The sequence below is a fragment of the Curcuma longa genome, chromosome 8 (genome assembly GCF_044706935.1).
Source record: "Curcuma longa cultivar G26 ecotype Majalengka, Jawa Barat chromosome 8, ITB_CL_G26_1.1, whole genome shotgun sequence".
NCBI classification, from domain to species: Eukaryota; Viridiplantae; Streptophyta; class Magnoliopsida; order Zingiberales; family Zingiberaceae; genus Curcuma; species Curcuma longa.
Window position 1 is genome coordinate 7,617,185 of NC_133868.1, and position 27,429 is coordinate 7,644,613.

The 27,429-nt window shown below is 37.1% G+C and overlaps 2 protein-coding genes, 1 long non-coding RNA gene, 1 other non-coding gene and 2 pseudogenes across 7 annotated transcripts; 5 read left to right on the forward strand and 1 right to left on the reverse strand.

Annotated features, from left to right (window-relative positions):
- The first annotated feature begins 8,890 nt into the window (after window positions 1–8,890).
- On the forward strand, window positions 8,891–12,307 carry LOC141833499 (uncharacterized). Its single transcript, XM_074720962.1, has 7 exons — window positions 8,891–9,141; window positions 9,425–9,491; window positions 10,074–10,120; window positions 11,416–11,503; window positions 11,725–11,858; window positions 11,940–12,038; window positions 12,115–12,307. Exons 1-7 carry the CDS (start codon window positions 8,914–8,916, stop codon window positions 12,196–12,198), a joined length of 747 nt encoding a protein of 248 aa, XP_074577063.1. The 5' UTR covers window positions 8,891–8,913; the 3' UTR covers window positions 12,199–12,307.
- A 763-nt stretch (window positions 12,308–13,070) lies between these two features.
- On the forward strand, window positions 13,071–19,739 carry LOC141833627 (uncharacterized; annotated as a pseudogene).
- On the forward strand, window positions 17,254–17,319 carry LOC141834255 (small nucleolar RNA snoR101). The gene has a single exon (XR_012602304.1). It is a non-coding gene; the product is annotated as a small nucleolar RNA snoR101 (small nucleolar RNA).
- An 865-nt stretch (window positions 19,740–20,604) lies between the features above and the next one.
- LOC141833965 (uncharacterized) lies at window positions 20,605–21,731 on the reverse strand. Its single transcript, XM_074721449.1, has 5 exons — window positions 21,381–21,731; window positions 21,064–21,306; window positions 20,922–20,987; window positions 20,790–20,855; window positions 20,605–20,697 (listed from the first exon to the last, which is right to left on the reverse strand). Exons 1-5 carry the CDS (start codon window positions 21,729–21,731, stop codon window positions 20,605–20,607), a joined length of 819 nt encoding a protein of 272 aa, XP_074577550.1.
- A 188-nt stretch (window positions 21,732–21,919) lies between these two features.
- LOC141833589 (uncharacterized) lies at window positions 21,920–24,400 on the forward strand. Of its 4 annotated transcripts, none has more exons than XR_012602225.1 (5): window positions 21,920–22,413; window positions 22,496–22,637; window positions 23,437–23,558; window positions 23,646–23,726; window positions 23,894–24,400. It is a non-coding gene; the product is annotated as an uncharacterized LOC141833589 (long non-coding RNA). The 4 variants fall into 4 exon arrangements; XR_012602226.1 differs by having other exon boundaries at window positions 22,538–22,637; XR_012602227.1 differs by having other exon boundaries at window positions 21,920–22,324; window positions 22,538–22,637.
- A 2,830-nt stretch (window positions 24,401–27,230) lies between these two features.
- Window positions 27,231–27,429, forward strand: part of LOC141833966 (TLC domain-containing protein At5g14285-like) — a 2,750-nt pseudogene continuing 2,551 nt past the window's right edge.

Consider the following 27,429-nt stretch of genomic DNA (forward strand, 5'->3'; position numbering starts at 1 on the left):
GAATTTTTGATCGTTAATCGGTCGCTAAATTTGATTAACAATCGATAAAAAAATCATTAAAAAATTCATCGTAATTCGATTTAGCGATCGAATTCCAATTCGATCGCTAATTAACGATCGATTTGGAATTTGGTCGCTAATTTTAGCGATCGATTTATCGATCGCTAAATTTAGCGATTGATTTATATTCAATCGCAAAATCGAATTACGATGAATTTTTTATGATTTTTTTATTGATCGCTAATTGATCGTTAATCGAATTTAGCGACCAAAAATTCGATCGCTAATCACGATTTTTTTTGTAGTGACAAAAAACACTCCACCTTTGTTCTATTATAAAAATCGGTCGCAAAAATCGATCACTAATTTGTGACCGAAATTAAAAATCAATCGCAAAAATAGCGATCGAATTGGAATCGATCGCTAAATCCGTCGTTATTTGTGGTTATTTTTGTTATGTCCTCCATTGCAACAAAACAAAGGTGTGAGTGTCCTCAAGGTCCTATATAAGAATTGGTTCCCCTTCCCCATGTTTGCATTCTTCGTCGAGTTGTAAGTCTCCGAATCCATCGAAGAAATGGCTAACACTTTGATACCCGCCGACGTGTTCTCCAATCTTGCATGAGGTTTACGCAAACCGGATGAATGCAGCTTCTGAGGTAATATGGTTTGATCCCGATCCTTTTCCCTGCTCTTGGTGAAGAGGATTTTCGATTGTTAATAGATCTGGTTATATTCAAATAATTCGAGATCGGAGATTGAAGATATCATTAGACAGCTCGCACTTACTAGAGAGAGCATGATAAAATTTCATCTGTGATCAACCAACTGACCTTGGAATTTGCTAGCTCACCGCAGGCGAATCATAAGAAGGTCATTTCACTATTGAGGCAATTAATCCATTAAGCCTATTTGTTGATGTTTTTTTACTTATAAGACGGATTATACTACAAAAAAAATCACAAATAGTGACCGATTAAGCGACCGAATACAATTCGATCGCTAATTTAGCGGCCGAAGTTAAAGATCGATTGCTATTTAGATATTGGTCGCTAAAACAGCGATCGAATTTATATTGGGTCGCTAATTTTAGAGTTGGATGCATTTTAGCAAAACTTAGCGACTGAACTTAATTCAATCGCTAAAAATAACGATCGAACCGGAATTCGGTCGCTAAAAATAACGACCAAACTGAAATTCGATCGCTATTTCAGATCAGTCGCCAAATTAACGATCAAATATAACTTCGATCGTTATTAATAGCGACCAAAATCTATTTCGATTTCGATCGCTAAAATTAGCGACCGAATTGAAATATCAATCGCTAAAATTAACAACCGAATTCGAATTCGATCACTAATTAGTGATCGATTTTAATTCAGTCACTAAATTTAGCGACCAAATTGAATTACGATAAATTTTTTCTATTTTTTTATCGGTCGCTAATCGGTTTTTAATAGAATTTAGCAACCGATTAGCGACCAAAAATTCAGTCGCTAATCGTGATTGTTTTTGTAGTGTTACTTGCGCTAGCAACGGTTACTTTTGGCTTGGAAATAGAAGTTGTTCGACATCTTGCGGTAAGATTGTGGAATTTTACCAGCTTGTTGTAAGTAGATGTTTTATTAACATTTTTTTGGTCAACATCACATGAAATTATCACTCCAATTCTTAAAGCTTCAGTTGACCAATATGAAAATGTCCGATGTAATGCTTGTAAAACATTATTTAAAATTGTAACGGTAATTAATTAACCTCATAAAAATTTTTTTAATCTTTTTCTTTAGTGTTGATTGCTTCCGTTGTTACATAATGGTGTAGGTTCTTCGAGAGGATTTTTCCCTCTTCTTTAAAAAAATATTCATTATATTTCCTGATGTTCTATCTAAAAGAGATACTGTGTTAATTGTGGAGCTACTAGATTACGAACCTAGTCTACAGACTATAGGCGAGGTTTAAAAAATCTCATAAAGATATATTTTTAATCTATTGCTTTAGTGTTGATTGCTTCCGTTAAACTATTAGGTAACGTAATCGATCAAGCAAAATCAAGAGTAAATAAAATGATAGTTAATGGCAAGATGTTAAAATTGTTGTGATTAGCGATCTAAAAGAGATACTGTGTTAATTGTGGAGCTACTAGATTACAAACCTAGTCTACAGACTATAGGCGAGGTTTAAAAAATCTCATAAAGATATATTTTTAATCTATTGCTTTAGTGTTGATTGCTTCCGTTAAACTATTAGGTAACATTATTTAAAATTGTAATGGAATTTTGATAGTTAATCGTTAATCGGTCGCTAAATTCGATTAACAATCGATAAAAAAAATTATTAAAAAATTCATCGTAATTCGATTTAGCGATCGAATTCCAATTCGATCGCTAATTAACGATCGATTTGGAATTTGGTCGCTAATTTTAGCGATCAAAATTGATCGCTAAATTTAGCGACTGATTTATATTCGATCGCAAAATCGAATTACGATGAATTTTTTATGATTTTTTTATTGATCGCTAATTGATCGTTAATCGAATTTACCGTCGACCAAAAATTCGATTGCTAATCACGATTATTTTTGTAGTGACAAAGAGCACTCCACCTTTATTCTATTGCAAAAATCGATCGCTAATTAGTGATCGAAATTAAAAATTAATCGCAAAAAATAGCGACCGAATTGGAATCGATCGCTAAATCCGTCGTTATTTGTGGTTATTTTTGTTATGTCCTCCATTGCAACAGAACAAAGGTGTGAGTGTCCTCAGGGGTCCTATATAAGAATTGGTCCCCCTTCCCCATGTCTGCATTCTTCGTCGAGTTGTAAGTCTCCGAATCCATCGAAGAAATGGCTGACACTTTGATACCCGCCGATGTGTTCTCCAATCTTGCATGAGGTTTACGCAAACCGGATGAATGCAGCTTCTGAGGTAATATGTTTTGATCCCGATCCTTTTCCCTGCTCTTGGTGAAGAGGATTTTCGATTGTTAATAGATCTGGTTATATTCAAATGATTCGAGATCGAGATTGAAGATATCATTAGACAGCTCGCACTTACTAGAGAGAGCATGATAAAATTTCATCTGTGATCAACCAACTGACCTTGGAATTTGCTAGCTCCCCGCAGGCGAATCATTAGAAGGTCATTTCACTATTGAGGCAATTAATCCATTAAGTCTATTTGTTAATGTTTTTTACTTATAAGACGGATTATACTACAAAAAAACCACAAATAGTGACCAATTAAGCGACCGAATACAATTCGATCGCTAATTTACCGACCGAAGTTAAAGATCGATTGCTATTTAGATATCGGTCGCTAAAACAGCGATCAAATTTATATTGGGTCGCTAATTTTAAAGTTGGATGTATTTTAGCAAAACTTAGCGACTGAACTTAATTCAATCGCTAAAAATAACGATCAAACCGGAATTCGGTCGCTAAAAATAACGACCAAACTGAAATTCGATCGCTATTTCAGATCGGTCGCCAAATTAACGATCAAATATAACTTCGATCGTTATTAATAGCGACCAAAATCTATTTCGATTTCGATCGCTAAAATTAGCGACCGAATTGAAATATCAATCGCTAAAATTAACAATCGAATTCGAATTCGAATTCGATCGCTAATTAGCTATCGATTTTAATTCAGTCACTAAATTTAGCGACCGAATCTGGTCGCTAAATTGAATTACGATGAATTTTTTATGATTTTTTTATCGGTCGATAATCGGTTGTTAATAGAATTTAGCAACTGTTTAGCGACCAAAAATTCAGTCGCTAATCGTGATTGTTTTTGTAGTGTTACTTGCACTAGCAGCGGTTACTTTTGGCTTGGAAATAGAAGTTGTTCGACATCTGGCGGTAAGATTGTGGAATTTTTCCAGCTTGTTGTAAGTAGATATTTTATTAACTTTTTTTTGGTCAACATCACATGAAATTATCACACCAATTCTTAAAGCTTCAGTTGACCAATATGAAAATGTCCGATGTAATGCTTGTAAAACATTATTTAAAATTGTAACGGTAATTAATGAACCTCATAAAAAAAATTTTAATCTTTTTCTTTAGTGTTGATTGCTTCCATTGTTACATAATGGTGTAGGTTCTTCGAGAGGATTTTTCCCTCTTCTTTAAAAAAATATTCATTATATTTCCTGATGTTCTATCTAAAAGAGATACTGTGTTAATTGTGGAGCTACTAGACTACGAACCTAGTCTACAGACTATAGGCGAGGTTTAAAAAATCTCTTAATAATACATTTTTAATCTGTTTCTTTAGTGTTGATTGCTTCCGTTAAACTATTAGGTAACGTAATCGATCAAGCAAAATCAAGAGTAAATAAAATGATAGTTAATGGCAAGATGTTAAAATTGTCATGATTAGCGATCGAATTTTTTATCGTTAATCGGTCGTTAAATTCTATTAACAATTGATAAAAAATTCATTAAAAAATTCATCGTAATTCGATTTAGCGATCGAATTCCAATTCGATCGCTAATTAACGATCAATTTGAAATTTGGTCGCTAATTTTAGCGATCAATTTGGAATTCGATCGCTAAATTTAGCGACTGATTTATATTCGATCGAAAATTGAATTACGATAAATTTTTATAATTTTTTATTAGTCGCTAATTGATCGTTAATTGAATTTAGCAATAAAAAATTCGATCGCTAATCGTGATTATTTTTGTAGTGACAGAGAACACTTCACCTTTGTTCTATTGTAAAAATCGGTCGCAAAAATTGATCGCTAATTAGTGATCAAAATTAAAAATCAATCGCAAAAATAACGATCAAATTGGAATCGATCGCTAAATCCGTCGCTATTTGTGGTTATTTTTGTTATGTCCTCCGTTACAACAGAACGAAGGTGTTAGTGTCCTCAGGAGTCCTATATAAGAACTGGTCCCCCTTTCCCATGTCTGCATTCTTCATCGAGTTGGAAGTCTCCGAGTCCGTCAAAGAAATGGCTGACACTTTGATCCCCGCTAATGTTTTCTCTAATTTTACGGATGAGGTTTATGTAAACCAAATGAATGCAGCTTTTGAGGTAATATGGTTTGATCCTGACCCTTTTCCCCGCACTTCGTGAAGAGGATTCTCGATTGTTAATAGATCTGGTTATATTCAAATGATTTGAGACCGCAGATTGAAGGTATCATTAGACAGCTCGCACTTGCTAGGTAGAGCATGATAAAATTTCATCTGTGATCAATCAACTAACCTTGGAATTTGCTAGCTCACCGCAAGCGAATCATAGAAGGTCATTTCACTAATGAGGCAATCAATCCATTAAGCCTATTCGTTAATGTTTTTTTACTTATAAGGCGGGTTACACTATAAAAATAATCACAAAAAGTGATCGATTAGCAACCGAATACAATTTGATCGTTAATTTAGCGATCGAAGTTAAAAATCAATCGCTATTCAGCGACTGATTATAATTCAGTCTCTAATTTAGTGACCGAATTATAATCGATCGCTAATTTTGAGACCGAATTATAATCGATCGCTAATTTTACGATCGATCATAATTCGATCGCTAAATATCGATCGAAGTTAAAAATCCGTCGTTAATTAGCAATGAAAATTAGATATCGATCGCTAAAATAATGATCGAATTTATATTGGGTTGCTAATTTTAGAGTTGGATAAATTTTAATGAAATTTAGCGATTGAATCGCAATTTGATCGCTAAAAATAATGATCGAACTGGAATTCGATCGCTAAAAATAACGATCGAATCAGAATTCGATCGCTACTTCAGATCATTTGCTAAATTAACGATCGAATACAACTTCAATCGCTAAAATTAGCGACCCCATCTTCGTTCAACTGTCCAGTCACTCATTCGAAAGCGATTTTAAACAAGAACAACTACGAAAGTTAAAAATATATTTAATAATTTTAATTAGTATTAGAGCTGAACGTGTGTTAGAGCAGAATAAATCATGGTTACAATTTTAGTTTTGATAACTCTAATTAAACACTTTTAATTAATATTTAAATTAATATTACAATTATTTTGACTAATATTAAAATAGTTTTAATCACTATTAAATTAATTTTAAGTCATATTAAAATAATTTTAATAATTTTAATGAAACCATAAATAAGTTGTAATAGAAATGAAGGTGGAGTACCATTTGTATCCTCCGATGCAACAGAATGAAGGTGGAGTACCATTTGTGTCCTCCGTTGCAATAGAATGAAGGTGGAGTGTCCTCCGTTGTAATAGAATGAAGGTGGAGTGTTCTCTGTGTCCTCCGTTGCAATTGAACGAAGGTGTGAGTGTCCTCAGGGGTCCTATATAAGAATTGGTCCTCCTTCCCCATGTCTACATTCTTCGTTGAGTTGGAAGTCTCCGAATCCATCGAAGAAATGGTTGACACTTTGATACCTGCTGACGTTTTCTCCAGTCTTGCGGATGAGGCTTACACAAACCAGATGAATGTGGCTTCTATGGTAATATGGTCTGATCCTGATCCTTTTCCCTGCTCTTGGTTAAGAGGATTTTCGATTGTTAATAGATCTGATTATATTCAAATGATTTGAGATCGCAGATTGAAGGTATCATCAGACAGCTCGCACTTGCTAGGGAGAGCATGATAAAATTTCATCTGTGATCAACCAACTGACCTTGGAATTTGCTAGCTCACCACAAGTGAATCATAAGAAGGTCATTTCACTATTGAGGCAATTAATCTATTAAGTCTATTTGTTGATGTTTTTTACTTATAAGACAGGTTACACTACAAAAATAACCACAAATAGTGATCGATTTAGCGACCGAAGTTAAAGATCGATTGCTATTTAGATATCAGTCGCTAAAACAGCGATCGAATTTATATTGAGTCGCTAATTTTAGAATTGGATGAATTTTAGCAAAACTTAGCGACTGAATCACAATTCAATAACTAAAAATAACGATCGAATCGGAATTTAGTCACTAAAAATAACGACCGAATTGAAATTCGATCGCTATTTCAGATTAGTCGCCAAGTTAACGATCAAATATAACTTCGATCGTTATTTATAGCGACCGAAATCTATTTCGATATCGGTCGCTAAAATTAGCGATCGAATTGAAATATCAATCGCTAAATTAACAACCGAATTCGAATTCGATCGCTAATTAGCGATCAATTTTAATTCGGTCACTAAATTTAGCGACCGAATTTGATCGTTAAATTGAATTACGATGAATTTTTTATCGGTCGCTAATCGGTTGTTAATGAAATTTAGCGATCGATTAGCGACCAAAAATTCAGTTGCTAATCGTGATTATTTTTGTAGTGTTACTTGCGCTAGCAGCGGTTACTTTTAACTTAAAAATAGAAGTTGTTCGACATCTTGCGGTAAGATTGTGGAATTTTACCAGTTTGTTGTAAGTAGATGTTTTATTAACTTTTTTTTGTCAACATCACATAAAATTATCACGCCAATTCTTAAAGCTTCAGTTGACCAAGATGAAAATGTTTGATGTAATGCTTGTGAAACATTATTTAAAATTGTAACAGTAATTAATGAACCTCATAAGAAAATTTTAATCTTTTTTTTTAGTGTTGATTGCTTCCGTTGTTACATAATGGTGTATGTTCTTCCAGAGGATTTTTCCCTCCTCTTTAAAAAGAATATTCATTGTATTTCCTGATGTTATATCGAAAAGAGATACTGTATTAATTGTGGAGTTACTAGACTAAGAACCTAGTTTACATACTATAGGCGAGATTTAAAAAATCTCATAAATATACATTTTAACTTTAATTAATTTATATTATAAATAAGACAAATGCAGGTAATGAATGTTATCATCAAGGAATTGTGGAAGATTGTTTCCAACTAAGTATATATATTTTTTAGAACTAAGTATATATATTTTTTAGATTTCTTTGATCACGTATATATTTATGAATTATGTTAATATGACTAATTTTTTAATTTTAAAGTATAAAAACAGTTATACTGCGACAAATGCGGTACATGCATTTTCTCTATTCACAAATCTAAGTTTTTATTGGATGGATTATTGTATGACACTAGCGATATTAACAAATTTCATTATCTTCCAAAGTCTATTCATGGTAATATATCTTTAAAAATTAAAATATTTTTGTATTTTAATTACGCTAGAATGATTATATATTATTTTTTTATAAAGTAAATAAAATGATAGTTCATGGTAGGATGTTGATCACCATAGCAATGTGAGCATCAAGAACTAGAAAAACCCGAGAACTAGAAGGATCGTAACTCACAGGCGAGACGTAAAGCTCCAAGAACTAGAAAACTCAACAATGCCAGGTTTTGATTCACAGACTTAAAACTCAGGCACTTGCGAAGTTCTTAGAGACCTAGTAGCAGAGCTAGGGATGATTAAACACTGGTCCTCTTGGCTGCAAATAAACTATGTGCTAAAAAATATTCAATCAATAAAAGCTGAGAAAAGGAAAAGCAAGGTTGAACAGCTACTCAACAAGGCAGCAGCAACCGCCAACCGGAGCTGGGAAATTTGGTGCATCTCAGGCGACTCTCTCTCGCCGAGAACCTGCTGTCCTGTCAAATCTCGGCTTATAACAGTTGCCTTCAACCGCTGATCCTGGACTCGAGCAGGAATTCCTTGGTGTCGAGAATGAATATTTTAAAATTTGATTTTTAAAGATACATAAATTATTTTAAATTTGTTGATAGACGAATTAGGAAAAAAGCTATTTTTTATTAATAATAAACAAAAAAAAACGGTTAGACGTAATAGAAACCATAGATTGAGCCAGATAGACAGCAATGTCGGCCCAAATAAGATTATAGACGGCCCATGGTGCCAAGACCACTTAAAATACCACACAACGACCAATTTCCCGATTCTTTTTGATCTGTGGCCGAGAGAAAGCGGGAGGCGAAGGTAGAATGGCCACTCCGACGGTCATAGCGGAATGCGCGGCGGCAGCAGCGCTGCGGTCGGTTCTACACCGAGTGCGGCAAGCGGCGGAGAGGTCTGGACGCACAGCGGAGGCCGTCCGCGTCGTAGCCGTTGGCAAGACGAAGCCCGCCTCCCTCGTCCGCCAGCTCTACGACGCCGGCCACCGCTACTTTGGAGAGAACTATGCACATGAGTTGGTGGATAAGGCCCCTCAGGTAGACCATTCCTTCACTTAATTTACTGCTTTTATTTTCTGAGTGTCGGATTTAGGAAGGGCTACAATGCTTTAGAAGCAATGAATTTAGGAATTATCTCTCAAAACTTTCTATTCTATTTAATTAAGGTGATTTGAATCAAAGTATGCTCAGTCGCTTAACCAAAAGGTATGCTAGAATATTAGAAAAAACATCTTCTTTGTTACAAGCTGATTGGAAGTAGTTGTCTGTTTTCATGATGTTTCCAGAAACAAATGTGTCTCATAACTTCTTCCCTATGCAGCTTCCTTTAGATATCAATTGGCACTTTATTGGGCATCTCCAGAGCAATAAAGTTAAATCACTTCTAGGTATCAATTCATATGTCATGTACTCTGAATTCTGTTTGTTCACTTTTAATAGTTTTGTGCAGAAATTAGTATGCCTGTTTCTTCTTTTCATTACTATGAATAGAAAAAAGAGTGAAAATAATGAGACTAAATAATAGCACTCAATTTTTTAAATAAGAATAATTGTTTTTTTTCCAAAAAATAATGAGTCATTGATAACCAAATCTATGAATGGAAAACCAGTTGGAGGCTTACGAATTGCATAATATCACTGAAGTTTATTCTTTTCTTGTTTTTACTGAATTTCCAAAATTTTTCTTCTAGTATCATAGTATTGGAGGGAAATGACAACCACATTGATTTAAATGAGATAATAATTATATGAGCATATGTAGTTATGATAAATCCTAAACATAGATTTATTCATACTATTCATATAGGACTTTTTAACACACTCTCTCTAATGGCTAATTAATTATTATAGTTTCTCGCATCTCTTATTTGACCTAAAGAAATATTTGTTTATCAGTAGTCATTTTCTAGTATAATATATTTTTTAAATGGCAGGAATATATAACATTAAGTTCTATGCTTATTTTGCAGCTGCAGTACCAAATCTTCACATGGTTGAGAGTGTGGATAGTGTGAAGGTAAATAATCACATTCTAATGACTTTGGTAGCTCAAGAAATTCTATAGTGGAGGAATTTACGCCAAGTTCCAATTTATGAGTTTCCCTCTTTGGCATTGAACCATTTTAATATTTGAAGTTGACAAAAAACATAAACATTAGAATACCTACCTGGCTGAGAACCTTTAGGAGGTTTTATTTAAACTGTCCATGCTTTAATCTCTTTTTGTTGAAATCTTAAAACTAACTTACTTTCTTCTTCTTTATTTATTTGGTTGTTTAAAGATACATTGCTATGTTTAGCCAACCGATCTAGATATTAGTTGAAATTAACAATTACATGGCATACCAAGGAGAAAGCAGGAAAGCAATTTTAATTGTTGGCCATCTTGATTTAGTGCGTTACAGAAAATACATCTATAACCATCTAATTGATTTCCTTGAAGTTTAGTCTCAATCTAGTATTTATTTTATTCCTGAGAATCACCGAGTAAAAACTTTGACTTTCTTGTGTGCATAGCATGTCCATAACCACAAGTATTTGAGGTGTTAGATGTTGCAGCTATCAAGAAATAGTAAGCTGATTTAACTGAGAAAATACCTGACATAGTCCATCTCCAAATTCTTAGATCATTTTGCTGAGTGTTAGCATTTGAAGGAAGCATTCTTTCTTTCATATTTACCAACTCATAGTTGCTTTCTGCATCATGTGCCTTCTGCTACAGCTCTTCCAGGATCGAGTTTTAACAGTTGCCCAGAAATAAAGAGTTTTCTCCCATTATGAACTTCTATACAACCACTTGGCAGATAAACCTCTATTGAACTGAATTATTCTTAACCATCTAAGGTCACCCCAGATCTGTAGATTCTGATTCTGATAGATCCAGATACCACCAACAGCTAGTCAATATAGTACCAAATCATGTCCTTAACAGTCTAGAATACTCAATCCTCCCAAATCCAATCGTCTGATACACTGGTTGCAAGCCACTTTGCACTAAGCAAAGAAAGTTCATTCTGATTGTATCAACTGCTTTGATCACCCATTTAGGTATAAGAAACACACTGCGTAACAATAACAACAACAACCACCAAGATTTATCCCCCTAGATGGGTCGGCTAAACACACTGCCTAGATAGATCAAAATGGAACTAATTACACTGTTGATATGGATTAATCTCCTCATATAGACAAGAATTTCTGCTTCCATGGATGAAGGTGAACAGTTGTTGAAACAACAGAATTCTAGTGTTTGCCACTAACTTTTGTTGGTCGTATCACAATTTTACTTGTGTCAATTGTTCATTCATTCAGATCGCAAACTATCTTGATCGTGCTGTTGCTAGCTTGGGAAGGAAGCCTCTGAAAGTCTTGGTTCAAGTAAATACTAGTGGAGAGGAATGTAAGTCTTGATAATATTGTACTTGATGAGGAAACAAAGTCTCAATTAACTTTAAAGAGCTAGATATTTGTTAAAACAATAAATTTCCCAAGTAGCAAAACGTTTTGGGAATCGAGGAGCTCCATTATCCAAGAATTCTTTGGTTAAAGCCTTGTCCAGTTGATTACCGCTTTTCTTGTAACATTGTAAGAATGTTTGCTTATATAGCCAAGTCTTTGCAGCAAAATCTGGCGTTGAACCTGCAAGATGTTTAGAGCTGGCTAGTCATGTAAAGTCCAGCTGCCCAAACCTTTCCTTTTCAGGCTTAATGACGATAGGGATGCCAGATTACACCTCAACCCCTGAAAATTTTAAGGTAGTACTTGTCTCACTAGCAGATAATTGTATATGACAGTGTAGTAGTGTGCTAACCTCAGGTCTTTTGTTGGGGCAACAGGCGCTGACAAATTGTAGGGCCGATGTGTGCAACACACTCGGAATACCAGAGGACCAGTGTGAGCTATCCATGGGCATGTCTGGTGACTTTGAGCAAGCTGTAAGATGAGCAACAGATTTGTGAAATTTTCATGAACAGTGTTACATCATGTGTTCTTTTTGCATGACTTTTGCAGATTGCGATGGGCAGCACAAACGTGAGAATTGGATCGACCATATTTGGACCAAGGGAGTATCCCAAGAAAAATCAGAGCCATTGAGGAAATTCACTTGTGTTGTTTATTAATGAATGACTTGTACACGTTTGTAAGAAGAAGAAAAACTAAAAGGATATTAGTGATGGTCAATATCCAAATCAATTTATGTTTATTTAGTGCCAATTAATGCTAAGATTTGGATTATTATGAGTTTTTTTTAGACACATATATCATGTAATCCAACAGCCAATTAATTTATAAATTTGGTATCATATTTATATTATTTTTAAAGTGCGAATTAATTTGTAATCAGTTAGTGCCTTCAAAATTAAATATTTAATCATTATGAATTGCTGGATATGCTAACTAGAACATTGATATTTTCTTGAGGAATTTGATTAAAAAATAATTATAAACTGTTTTATTTAGTATCAAATTTTAAGTGCTAAATCAGCTCGTGGCTTTAAAATAAATTTTTTTGATTATTATGAAATTTTGAATATCCTTACTACAATGTTGTTATTATTATTATTTTCAAATAGTATATTTTGATAATGAAAAAAAATTCAACGCAAGCTAATTTGGAAAACAACTCGTGCTTCAATAATAAAGAAGGCATTAAGGGAATTATATTTTTATAAGTAAGAAATGATTATTAGATCTCCTTTTGATAATTTACAATTAATAATGCATGTTTTGAAAAATTGTCCAGTTAAAATTTATTTACGGTAATTTTACCCTTATTTTTTCTCCTAGGCGTTCCCATGACATCGGAATTTTAAGGATGGTTTTGAAACAATTATAAATCCAGGGTCTAGAATGAATTTTATCCAGAATGCTAGGTTAAAAGTATTGCGCCGTGTCGGAGTTGCAGAAGAGGGTTTCTTGCTCAACGCGTCCCATCGGAAAGCACAGATTCGTCCTGAGCGACTCATTCCCTCGGTCGACGCTCGCGGCGGCGATGGATCTGAAGTTGGAAGGGAGGCATGCGTTGTTGTTCGACGACGATGCTGCCTCGGGTTTCATCAATTCTTCCGACGCCCTTGTCCCATGGTGCGGTGACCCCACCCTTCTCATCGATCGTTATGACGTCCGACACCTCCTCGATCGGATTCCTCCTCGACCTCCTAGGAGGGCCTCCAGTCGTCTCGCTGAGGAACTGGCTGATGGTGGTTTGACCGCCTCTCAGCTCGACCATGAACGCTACCTCGATCTCCTCCCTTCCACGGACGACGCGGAGGCCATCAGCGCTGCTTCGCCCGACGATGCAAGGGAAACTTCATCAGGTTTGTTTTCCGTAAAAAATCTTTTCTTTTCTGTATTAATTCTTTCCTGCATAAATGAGGTGATTCCTAACTTCAATTCAAATTGTATTGATTTTACTGAATGTTTATCAGAACTTGTTTGGAGCCAATATTTGGAGACGAACGGAGGGGTAACGACTTAGGTGTAGGGAGCATAACTAAAATTCTTGCAGCTAATAATTTTAAAAGTCACATCCCCGTAATTCTCAGAATAACATGTAATGTATTTGGTAGATGAATCTGATTACTCATTTTAGCATGTGAGGCGCCTATGAGCTACACATATAAATAGGTCTAATTTTGTAGAGAAGGTAAAATTCTTTGGTTTTCTGTGCTTTTTCATCACCATTTTCTTTTATTTGCAATGACTAATACATGTTCAATTCACACTGTTTCTAATTTCCCCTCTCAAAATAACAATTCACTTATTTGAGTAACATATTAATTTGGTAGTCTTAATTGATTTAAAGGATTTACAGGTGGTTGAATCATCATAGAACCTAAGAAAATGTCTTCATTTCATTTTTTTTTTATATTGATAAAGCTTCTTTGTGGACTGACAACCTGCTATCCACAAAAAACATCGTTTGAAAGTGCTTTTGGCCTGCTAGTGATAACCAAGTCATGTTATTTGGGTCTTTCATTGACCTGTTCTTGTTCTATAGTTCTTGCAATGTATTGCATGGCTTGCAGTTGATGTTTGACTTGTTCTTTCATACTTTATGGAATGAAATAATTCCTCATGGCTCATGTAATATGCCATGTACAGTTCTATATTGGTGGATGGCGGGTCGATAACCTGTATACTTGCTCTTTTCAGTTTATAGCGGATCTTGATGCCTATAAAAAGACTCACATGTTAATTAATTCAATATTATATTGCATTTGCATTCTAAGTTTGCAGGATGGGTGCTTAGTTCATGAGTTCTCTCAGAATCCAAGTAAGAAACTTCCACATTCTTACGATTGTTCATCACTGAATTTGTGTTAATGGTGAGGCTTTTTTTATTTTATTTTGATGGCTATCTTAATTGAGATTTTGGTCTTTAATATTGCAGATAAAATTAAAGATCTGGATGCAACTTATCAGGCTGTACCTTTTTCATATGGAAATGCTGATAATGCAGCTGATCTGAATAAGGATTCTGGATTAACTTTTTCTGGTTATCGTCCAGCTTTTCCACTCCCTGAAAGATTAATGAGTAAACTAGTAAGTGCAAAATGCATGCATTAAACTCCATGTTCATGCCTTTTTCCAGATAACAAGTATATATGTTCTATGTAGATTGTTATTATTCTTCAACAGTTGGAACAGCAATTTTTGTCCAAGGTGCATATATTCTTCTAAAGCTTACATGTTAAAGTTTCAGAAGCTTGGAGCAGTGATGAAGTGCTTACTAAGTTTGCCATTCATGAGCAGCATTATTTCTTGTGATGTTTCATGATGTGAGGAATGGGTAGGTGGGATCACAATGAAATATGTTCATCGGGCAGCGGCATTTAATACTCATGGCTGAGCTTGCACTTTGTTTCTTTTCTTATGATAATTTATTACTTCCGATTAAGTTTAAAGTATCATGTTTTTAGTTAGAATTGTGATGTTATCATTCAAATTATTGTTGACAAAGATCATTTATGGGTTTCTTGCAGCCTGATACAGAGAAATTGCATCAGATTATTGCAAGAACAGCATCGTTTGTTTGTCAGCATGGTGGACAATCAGAGATTGTCTTACGTGTGAAACAGGGTGACAATCCAACTTTTGGGTTCTTGATGCCAGATCATCATCTTCATGAGTATTTTCGCTTCCTTGTTGATCATCCACAACTTCTAAATAATGATGCAACTAGTGAGAAAACACAAGATAAAGAAAAGCTGGAAGAGCAGAATAAAGGCATGCTTCCTCCCCGTAGCGGGGCCTTGTCATTGCTTGGATCTGTCTACGGATCAACAGAAGACGACGATGATACTAATGCTACTGGGTGTACCAATCCCAGCATTGCTGATAATGCACCGAGTTCTCATAGCACAGAGCAAGCATTGAAGACTTTGGAAGGGCATAATAAATCAAGAGAATGAATTCCTATGTGGTTCCTAAAGATATGACTTCAACAAGAAAGAAGCTGCCCACTAAATCTAGTTCACCTAAAGTTCTACATAATAAGAATGCAAGAGATGGCAAAGGAATCCTTCCTGTTTCTGTTGAGCATAAACACAGTGATCAATCTTGCATGCCGGATGTTAAACCGGTATTCTGGAACCTCCATCTTTCTTAAAAAGAATGATAGAAAAAATAGTTGAATTTATTATTAGAAATGGAAAGGAGTTAGAAGCTATCCTTGTCGAACAAGATAAGTCAGTAGGCAGATTTCCTTTTCTTGTGCCGTCAAATCAGCACCATGCATACTACCTTAAGGTTCTTGAAGAGGCTCATCAGGTAATTTCTTTACGATCTTGCCTGGATCAATGTGTACAAAATATTTGCCATTGCTTCATAACAATTTTTACCTATGACATATATGTTTTGGTTCCTTGAAAGATTTTAACACATACAATATCTCATGTGTAATATCTACAGATTGTTTCTGATGATTTCCACTGTTTTTCAATTTCTATAGAATTATTGAGAGAGAGAGAGAGAGAGAGAGAGAGAGAGAATTAACATAGGTTGTCTTGAATTTACAAATGTTGGTTGAAATTTTCAGAAGCTTGTTAAACATACAATATCTCATATGTAGTATCTACAGATTGTTTCTGATTATTTCCATTGTTTTTCAATTTCTGTAGAATTGGGAGAATTAACATAGGTTGTCATGAATTTACAAATGTTGGTTGAAATTTTCTCTTTATCTATCAAATATGCTGTTCCAGATAAGGGGAGGAATAAATTTCACGGCTAAACCTCCAATATTTTGCCTCTGATAAGGAACATTGCCTATCTACTAACTGAAGTGAACTTTAACTTTGGCCTTGTTTATGGAGTTGGGATCTAAAAGCTAGATTTGAACTTCTTGCAAACTAACAAAGATCAAGGAAGTGGCATCTTGTAAGTTGGATAAGCAAGATTTTATTCAAAAGTGTATAGCCTCTATTATAGAAAAAAAACTTATCATCTAGGTGGTTAAATTATTATCTTACTGCTTCTAGTTTATTGTGGAAATATCCATTAAGGTCTTTACAAATAAATGAGGGGAATTCATTGTCCATCTAAGAGAGATTTTAAAAGAGGGTAAGAATTATTGTTAGTTTTTCACTTGCTTATTTCTAAATTTCTGATACCGATACTGCCACACATGACTTTGTGTATGTATACAAAATTTACTCTAGGAAGGTGGTGGCAGCCAATTTTTCATAGTGCACGTGTAAACCCAAGATCATAATCTACATTTCATATATTGATTTGCATGTGATAATATATGTTAAGAAAACCATTAACTTAGTTATTTGGTTACACCATGGCATTATGTGCATGAGTGGTCCTTGCCTTTGTGCCTGAGTTGGCTAGATACCTTAGTTTTGCCCAGTCAGTTTGCCTATCCAAACTTGCACATTTAGCGTATGATGATAATATTATGTTAAGATTTAAAAATACTATTAGCATCTTAGCTGTCTGGTTATGCCATGGCAGTTTGTGCATGATTGATCTTGCCTTTATGTTTGTGTTGGCTACATACCTAACTTGCACAAGAGTCCTAGTATATGAAACTAATAATGTGGTCTTTAAGTTGATCCCCCCCCCCCCCCCCCCCCCCTTCTCTCTCTCACTCACACATCTATTTGTGAAGTTTGAAGAATAACAAATGTGCATATGATGACATTACACTTGATCTCTGAGCTTTTCAGGTAAGTAATATGCTGACTGAAATTCTATTCTGATGCACAACTTTCTTCCTTCACTCGTACTTTCTGATTTGACCAATAGTAGGAAAAAAGAGCCTTGATGACGATGATTTATCCTTATTTTCTGTTATGGAGATTTAAAAAAAATTAATTTTTTTAAAGATGTTATTGTCACTCAAAATGCATGGGTTTTTCATGTTCATTTCTTGTGCCTTTTGATTTCTGTAGGAGTAAGATCTTTGAATTTATCTGTTTGTATTTACCAGTTAATTTTTCTATTATATCTCAATTTTGATATATATACAACACCGTGAGTTGATGCTCCATGAGGCTTTTAATGAGATATGGCCATTTATTTCAATTCTCGATAAGTTATTTATACCACCCATTTTTTTACTGCATCTCATGTGCCTTTTATAAAGTGTAATCTGTCTTTTCGAGGAGTATTTGTATTTGGAGCCTCTGTTCTTGTATTGCATTGGTTTTATTGAATTGATGTGAATGACTTTTATTGGGCATGCTGCTTATCTGATGATAGCAAAAACAAATTCTTGTATTCAATGGTGAATTTCTCCAGTACATATCCCACCCTCGTAACTTTTTTTCTCATTCATGGAAAAAGGAGTTTCTAACGTAAATCCTTTTAGTTTCGTTTCTTTCAATCAGACAGGCCTTTAGTGTCTGGTGACTATCTGAGTATCAAACAGTGGAGTATTCTAGCTAGGCCTAATAAAAGTTAAGAGTCTTTTCCACCTTTTCGTTTCAGTTAGTTTAGTAATTAGAGAAACACTTGTCCTAGGTTGTTTTGATTATTTTTTATTATTGGTCTATTCCAATTTGCAAATCGTGGTTAATAACAATCTACATATCCTTTTCTATGCTCAACTGTGTCCATATAATGGTACAATGCTGTTTTAGATGGAAATGAATCCTCCCTTTTTTTTCCTTTTTTTGCAGTCTTTTATAGGTTCCAATTTGCCTTCATTGATATAAGCCATCTTTTGTTCAACATTTTGCTTCCTAAGGAAAAGCTAAACCGAAATCTGGTTTCGTTATTGTGGCAGGGTAATGCAGGGAGCAAGAATAAAGGACGAAATGAGGTTTCAGAAGCTGCTCATTACAGATCATCAGATATGTCAGATGAATGGTTTTACGATCCTCATAGAAAAGAGAAATTCAAGATGGTAATTGGTGGTTCGAAAAAGGAGAAGCATGAGCAAGATTCATATCGGATCACTCAATCTGGAGCAAGTGTAGATGAAGCTGCTGCTATTGTTATGGCAGTCACAAGAGGTGTGAGTCCTGCTAATGCTCGTCAACATGTTGCAGCTCCTGATTCCACGCTGGGTGTCTCTCGACGTGAGGCTTTACTTGGTTCGAGTGCTGGAAGTTTCTCCTCATTACAAGATCAGGATTCTATGCCCAAACTTGGTTCTAGCTATGAAGCTGGTACATCATTGCCTTTGTCAGGCCTTGACCCACCAAGTAAAAGGGCTTCTAGAACAGTGGATGATGTATGGATTGCAAAGGCTATTGCCAAGACTGCAGCACTTGCTGCATCACGTGAAGCTGATTCATCTGAAGCTTCCTTGACAAAGGAACAAAAATTGAAGGCTGAGAGACTGAAACGAGCAAGGTTGTTCTCTGCAATGATAAAGAGTGGTAATCCATTGACTACGACATGTAGTACTGCAACCGATCAGGATTCATCTTTGCATATATGTGCTGGAACCGATCTTGCACACAAAGAACGAGAAGGAAGCTCTGTACCTGATGATGCATACTTATCTTCTAGAACGAAATCTCATGGGAGAGGGACTGATCATGTTATTATCAGGGATAACAGGGAGAAACACCGCCTGAGCTCTCGAAACTTTGATAATAATGAGGACGATGATGGAAATCATAAGCGGCACAAGAGTAGGCACTGGTCGGAACACTATAGCAGCAGTGATCACAAGCACAGAAAGCATCACTCATCTTCCGATAGAGTTTCTAGACATCATCATAAGCACCATAGTTCTTCAGAAGATGAATACAGGCACAGAAAGAAGTCCCATCATCATAAGGATGAAGATACTTTGGAAGACGAGGATAATGAGAAGAAATCCTATGATAAGCATAGGAATAAACATCACTTACGATCCCAAAGGAACCACGTAATTGAGAGAGAGGTGAATAGAAACAAATTGGATCAGTCTGAGATCTCTCAGAAATTGTCGGACCAACAACAGGAATTAAATATGCCAGGAAGTTCTGATACTAAGCCAACAGATGCGCCCACGGAAGTTTCAAGAGATCTCAGAGAAAGAATACTGACTATGCTGCGTGAAAACCTGTAAACGATGCAGTCCAAATACATTTTTACTTCTGTATAATTCTTCTGCTTGCTCGTTGATCTGTAGTAGTTTTGAGCAAAATGCTTTTTCATGATTTTTAAAATTTTCGATGTTTATTTCAGGGATGTTCCATTCGTTCTCCTTTTACTGGTTGTAACATTGTGGGGACGGAACATTTCAAATAGAATGATCAAACTTCAAAGACCATATCCATTCTATCCTCCGTCATATGTCCTTGAACTATTGGTAACGTTGGATCGTTGGATTAGGAGGCATCTGTGCTTTTTAGATTTATTTGGTGGGCGCTTCATGGGGCAGTGGACTCGGTCGTTGATTAGTCAGATCATAAGCGTTTGGATACTTAGATTACAATAAAAAATGAACAGATTAAATGTATTAGAGTGGGATGGGTGAATCAAGCAAATTGAATGATGGGTAGGCTAGACGAAGCAAACCTAATAGGCCATACAAATCTGTGATTCTGGCGAATTGAGTTGACAAGCCAAATGGGCTCCGCCTCATGGCAGTATTCTCGTGCTGAGATCGATGAAACAATAATTTTTGAATTTTTATAGCCAATTAATATTTGATGCGTAGGCGATTAGATGCACACTCAGGTGCCTTAATAATTTCTCACATTAACGCCATATCGACAAATTAACATGGACAGACGGTGTTAATGGGCGAGATTCGAAGTAGGCATGTAGTTGCTCTCATTCATAATTGCACAAACCTGGTCTATAGATTTAGAGCATCTTTTTCATCTGCACTACTGATAAACACTTTCAAGGCTAACGAGATTTGGCAAGTCCTGCAAAGAGTTCTCAAAATTTCTTATTGGTATGTCCCTGTTCTAAGTATAATTGAACCCAAAAAAAAGCAGTACTATTTTAGAGGAAGTGGTGCATAGACTCCAAAACCGAAACTCCTCTTCAAATCCTATGGCTGCGAGCAGTCCAGGATCATCATCTTCTTTGGATGTCATTCTACAACTTTGGCGAATTTTGTAGGTCAAATCCAAGATTCACACCATTGTAAGCAATGGGAGCATACATCCACAACTCATCAGAGCTCAAGAACTGCAAATTGATAGATAATAATGCAGACATGACACCAACTATCATCACGATTTAGATTCAGCGGACAAGAGTAAGAAATGAGTTTTTCTTGCCTTTATTTGGAGCTGCAAAAACTTCACATATTGAACTGCTTCTTCAAGCATTGTGCTTATGTCGACCTATGAAAACCAACACGGAACAAGTTAGCTACAATCCAGACGATGACAAAAAGAATGGATGCTCACTTTTGTTCCATTTGGAATCAGATTCTGCAAAATTCTCAATCTCTCGTTGATCCTTTCTCTCCTCTTCTGCATAACATTTTCAACGCCAACAACTTTCAGAAATTGAGTATAGATCTATGATCGATCGGAATATGAACGGTACCCTTGCGTAGAGGCTCAGTGGATCAGTTGCAGATCCGCGGCATGCTTTTTTCTTGCGGTTTAGATTCAGAGCCGTTGCAGCAGTTCCGGCGGCATTCAGCTCCTGAGAGTGAGAACCATCATCCTCAGAGCAGTAGCAGCAGGAGCTTTGAGGATTCGTGTCGCCATTGCTCTTCTCGTCATTGCAAGTGTTTTCGCTCTTCTGCGCCTTCTTGGCCCGTGCATTCCTTCCCTTTTTGGGCACCTGAAACAAAAACAAAGCTTATCAAATAGCTTCGACGCCACAGATTGTCCTGTGAATAGTTCAGACATACTTACAGCTGCTGTGGCCCTGCCCTTCCTTTTATAACTTCCCAATTGGTCACCATCTGCATCGAGTTTTGCTGTCCTCTCGATAGGTTTTAAGAAAGAGTCGACCACCTCATCATCTCTCCTTGCCTCGTTCAAGCATAACGCAGGGTAAGCACCAGCAGGCACAGACGGCGTGTCGATTTTCTCCCCGCTGATGCTAAAATTCATCGGGCCGGAGCACACACCGACGACTGGAACCGCGTGCGGATAGCTCAAGTTATAATAGCCATCGTAATTTGGAGCCGGAGCATCGTCCTTGTAGCTCAGATCATGGGAGAAGTCGTCGTAGGCATTGTCATTGTGATCAGGCCACAGCATCTGCTGGTCTTGGCTGCTGGAGAAGCCCCTGATAGAGAGCAGGAAAATGTAGCAGGAAAGGTAGCATGACACACGTGGCGGTCCACGTGTGTCGTGGACTGCCACGTGGGTGGGTTTTCTGCGTTCTTCCCCTCCTTCCTTCCCCTGAGGCACAAGAGCGAATTTCTCTCCGCGCGCGCGTGGCGAAAAATTAAAACCTAACCCGAGCCGCCAAACCTGCGATTCCGCTTCCCCTGCCCGCCGCTGCGCTCCCTTCTCAGTTCTCCCTCTGCTCTATCGCCGCGCTCCCTTCTCCCCTTGCCCGCCGCCGCGCTCTACTCTCTTCTCCCTCTGCTCGCCGCCGCGCCCTCTGCTCGCCTCTCCCTCTCGTCGCCCCCCGTCGCCGCCCCATCGCCGCCGATCTCGCAGCTCGACGAGAGAGCTGACGACGTCGTCGCCTCTCGTCCTGAGAGACCTCGTCGCCGGCGTCGCCTCCCCGTCCTGATCGCCGCCGTCGCCACGTCCCGTCACCTTCATCTAGGTTTTAGGGTTTGCTAACCCTAAATCCCCAAAATCGTCTCCCCATCCCAAAATCGCGGCCGCCGGGATACTCTGTATGTGTCTTTATCTATACAAGTAACAACTTTAAAGATTGTTCTTTCTCCCTATTTTGGACAGTGCTGCATCCTTACCGACAACCATGGTAAGCAAATTTTAGTCCTTTTACTTGTGAAAATGTGGTTTTATAGACTTGACATATAATCTGCTTATCCACATTTCATTAGTTTATGGCCAAGTGATGAGTGATGACCAAGTTTGTTTCACAGTTTGAAAACAAAGAGAAGAAGATAGATTAGTACAGGAAGTTCCAGCATACAATGGTTTGCCAAAGAGTAGTATTTTGGCTGACGAAACAGCCATAAGAAGGTCTGTTTCATGAATTTACAAATATTTCTTTGGTGTTTCCTGGCCTATGGTAATTGCCTCATATATTTTGCATGGTAACATGTTTCCTCCTCTTGTCTACTAAGATGTATTAATTTGACCTGTCATTTCGATAGCTGATCCCATTTTAACTTTCTCAAACTTGTTGAATTAGTACAACATATGTACGTGGATTTTCACTTGTGTTGCTCGGTATTTACAGTTGAAGAAAAATTGATATTTGCATCTCATAAATTGTTTACATTTCTATGTTGACTAGTTTCTAATTCAAGTAGTTTCTTTATTTTAATATTATTTGTTAGAATTGGATGATACAATTTACAAATTAACTTGTTACATCAGTAACGATATTGAATTAGACCATTGCATAGAATATACCACTTGGAATGATTTGTGACAGTAATTAAATTTTGAAAATTCATTTGATGTCAATAAATTCCAGTTTAGAAATTATTTATACCACTTGCTGTATTGGATATATACTAAAAGTCTCCAACTCAGTAATTGTTCATAACAACAAGAACATTGCTTCTCAAGTAATTGTGTCCTTATTACAGTATTTACTTAAACTATCAATATACATTTCTAATTGAACATTGAAGATCACAGGAAATGCTATAGGAATCAATCTAAGACTGTTCCGTGAGTTTCTGTATAGCAAATCTAATGTTCTTATTTGCTTGTTGACAGGTTTGAGTTGCAGTACCAGGCCTTTATATTCTAATTAACTATATCACATATCTTAATTGTTTGATTAGATTTTTTTTTTTTGAAAAAGTAGGATGTTGCTAGTGTGACCCAATTAAATGTGAGTGTGGAGGATGTTTTTGCAATTGGGGATCTTCAGCAGACGGCTAAAATCGTTTGAAGACGGCTATAGAGAAAGTTGGATACACGGGCAAGGTAACCTAAATTTCTTTATTTCCAAAATAAAGAAATTGATATAAGAGATTTAAGGGACTAAAAGTTTGCTTTTCTTGGGTCTGTCAGGTTGTTATTGGGATGGATGTTGCAGTTTCTGAGTTTTATAATGATAAAGATAAGACTTATGATCTTAACTTCAAAGTGGAGGTAAATTCTTGTTTTTGTTCTGAGATATCTAATGGTTGGAAACTAATATAAATGTGGGTAACTCTAAACTATCTATCTTGTTATGTTTCAGTTATTTATTTTATTTTATTTTATTGTTTATCTTTTCCACACAAGTAACTTCACAAAGTTCGTTTTCTTCCCTATAGAACAATGATGGCTCCCAAAAAATCTCAAGCGACAGTTTGAAAGATGTCTACAAGTCTTTTGCATCCGAGTATCCCATTGTGTCTATAGAAGATCCAGTTGATCAGGATGATTGGACCCATTATAGCAAGATGACTGAAGAGATTGGACAGCAGGTCCAGATTATTGGACAGCGGTTCCTGATCTTGCTGCCCGCAGCTTCTTAGGATCGAAGAGGAGCTTGGTGATGCAACAATTTATGTCAGTTTAAAGTTTAGGGCGCCGGTGGAGCCTTACTAGGTGATGCTAGATCAAACCTTGCTTGTCTCTTCTACTGTGTGAGTTTCTGGTTTCCCCAAGTTTTGTGATGCCCACGTTGTTACATACTGTTTCATGCGGTGGGCAAAATAAGTGGCAATTTTCCTAATCGAACTTAGAAGATGTTCAATGATGGGATTGTCCTGTTGTGTTTGCTACTTTGTTCATTTTTCTTGCTTTGACGATTTTAGGAATCACTTCTATTGAGCTTATGATTTTGTGCCATGATTTGTTTGTCATACATGATAAAGCTTCTCGACATTTGCATTTGATTCTAAATATTCTTGGGTTTTTTTTCTTGCGATTATTTAATAATCGTAAAAATGAATACATCATGGAGCAAGTAGACAAAATAGATTTTTTCAAATAAAATTTCATATTCCATTTTATCTAATTTATAATTTACTATAAATGGATTCAGACATACCAAATACATCATGGAGCAAGTAGACAAAATGAAAATACCACTATTAGCCGATTGAATCAAGCAAACCACAAATGTCAAATTTGTTCCATTTCATAAATTCAATCAAACAAAGAAATGAAAAATAAATCATTTTCATATAATTCCATTTCATTTCATTCACCAAATGCAACTTAAATCCATCATTCGATATATTTAAATAGCGCAGCTCAAAGCAGAGTTGCGGCGAGAAACACTAAAATTTTGATGAAGACATTTCAGGCTACTACAGAGTTGCAGGTGTCGGGTACAAACTGCAAGGGTTCATCGCACCCTTCCACTTCTTTGTTGAAGAAAGGGATCATCGCATCATCAGGTACGCTTACGTTTACTGGCGGCATGGTCATCCCCCTGGTCCTGGACGATAGCTGCGACTGTGGCAGAGTCAGCCTGCTGGGAGGCAGAGGCAGCCTGCTGGGAGGCAGAGGCAGCCTGCTGGGAGATAGCTGTTGCGACTGCCTTCGCGGCGGCCGTCAACTGGGCAGCGGCGGCCGCCAACTTGGCAATGGCGATGTCCGCATTGATAGCGGCGGCGTCCGCCTCGGCAACGGCGGCGTCCGCCTCGGCGGCGGCGACCTAAGGGCCTCTCCTGCGTCAGTTACTTTGAGGCGTACCAAGCGTCAGTGAGTAGTGAGTAGTGAGTAGTGAGTAGTGAGTAGTGGGTAGTGGGGGCGGCGTGGTCCTTTAGGTTTAGGTAGCGATTCTTATATAAGAGTAGTGAGTAGTGGGGGCGGCGTGGTCCTTTAGGTTTAGGTTTAGGTTTAGGTTTAGGTAGCAATTCTTATATAAGAGTAGTGAGTAGTGGGGTGAGTTTGTGTGTAATTTACTTTACAGTAAATTTGGTTCAATTAGGTTAATATCATTTAATTCAAATCAAATCCTAATTCACTTTATCCAGCCCAAAACCCAAGCCCATTCCGATTAAACCAAATCAAAACCCATTTCCAAACCCTAATTCGGCCGGTTCAGAGGAAATCAAGCCACCGATTCAATCTCTTCTGGCGCCCGGCTCAGCAGCTGGCGTTAAAGGGCGGCCCGGTTCAGTCACAAATCAGGGATTTCGGCCGGTTCAGCAGCTCCGCGTTTAAAAGAAGCAGCCGGTCCAATTAGGGTCTATTCGACATCGTTTAATACTTCATTTGCAATTCTGAATTTATTTTTCACTATAAATAATTTTTGAATATTTTTTAATTTTCAAATTAGGGTTTGATTCATGATTTATTTATATGCATATTTAATCATTTTCGGCCCGTTTTGAATTTTGATCATTGAATAAAAATTTTCCTTTTCGATAAAAGTTTTAGAGACGGCGTTTTCATAACTTCTCTTCATTTTTTTTTCCAATTTTTCATACTTATTTTCTCTATAATTGGTGTGATTTGCATTTGGATGAAACTTGACAGTCGAGCATTTGATTTCCACAGTACTCGATATCTTTTTCCACTCGGACCTTGCGACACTCAAGCAGCTGGCAACGACTACTCATTCAGGTTCGATGCCTCGGGCACTTTGATAAGAGATGTCTCATTCTGAAAGGGTAAGATTTGCTCTCCTGGGTATTTGGGTTAATTTCATCCTACAATATCCTACTTGAACTTAGCCAACTGTAGGGCCGATTCTATATTCATCTCGTGATTTTCCATTCAGACTCGAGAAACTCAATTGGTCTCAACCTCCAACAACTCACACACATGGCAATGGCTCGATAATGTCAGTATATATTTCCTCGCATGCAGGCCACTAAGTTTGATCAACCAACAATTCATCGTAACTTCGACTTAGGAAGCAGCGTTCCGGAGAGGAGGAATCCGAATGAGTAAAAAGGCCAGAGATTATTAATTTCCATGATTGATTGAAATGCTTTGACAAGGAGGTTAGGTCCAGTGTAGTTGTCAAATGATGTGTGATCATGTGGTCTGCTCGATCAATTATCAGCATCAGTCCAAGCTCATGGACGGGTCGAAGCCGACAACTACTTACAACTAGATTTACTGCAAAGATCCAAATTAAGATGAGTGTAAGTATTTATAGGGGCCAGAAAATGAAGCATGCAGGCATGCAGAAGGAACAAGACAAAGAATATAACGTACGTAAATGTTAATTTTCAACCTGCAATGTATGAATAGTATGACCTGCATCTACAGATGCAATGATTCGTTTTCATATATATATATTTGCCTCTTGATTAGTGAAAGCTCCATCTGGAATGTATGAATCATGGCCTCGCGTTCCCAAACCTTCGTGTCTGCAGTGCTCTGCATGTTCGCTTGCAGTGGTGCAGTAGTGCTGGTTCTTGCGCAGTTGTCGCCTTCATTCTACGCACAAAGCTGCCCCAAATTGGAGAGCATCGTCCGGACGGTCATGACGCAGGCGGTCGCACAGGATGCCACGGTCGGCGCTTCCATGCTTCGCCTCTTCTTCCATGACTGCTTCGTCAACGTGAGCTAGCTATCTTACATGCCTCCACATTCTATGTATATTAAGGTTACATGCCTTCAATTTGAGTTCAACCATGTTCTGATCTGTCACGCTCTTCTCAGGGATGCGACGCCTCTGTCCTCCTCGACGACACGCCGACCATGGTCGGAGAGAGAACGCGCCCCCAAATCGCAACTCCCTGCGCGGCTTCGTACTCATCGACTCCATCAAGGCGCAAGTGGACTCACAGTGCGGTGCCGTCGTCTCATGCGCTAGACATTCTCGCCATCGCCGCCCGTGATGGAGTCAATTTGGTACTTGTTTCAGATTCCATTACATTGTGTCTTTTAATGTAATCGA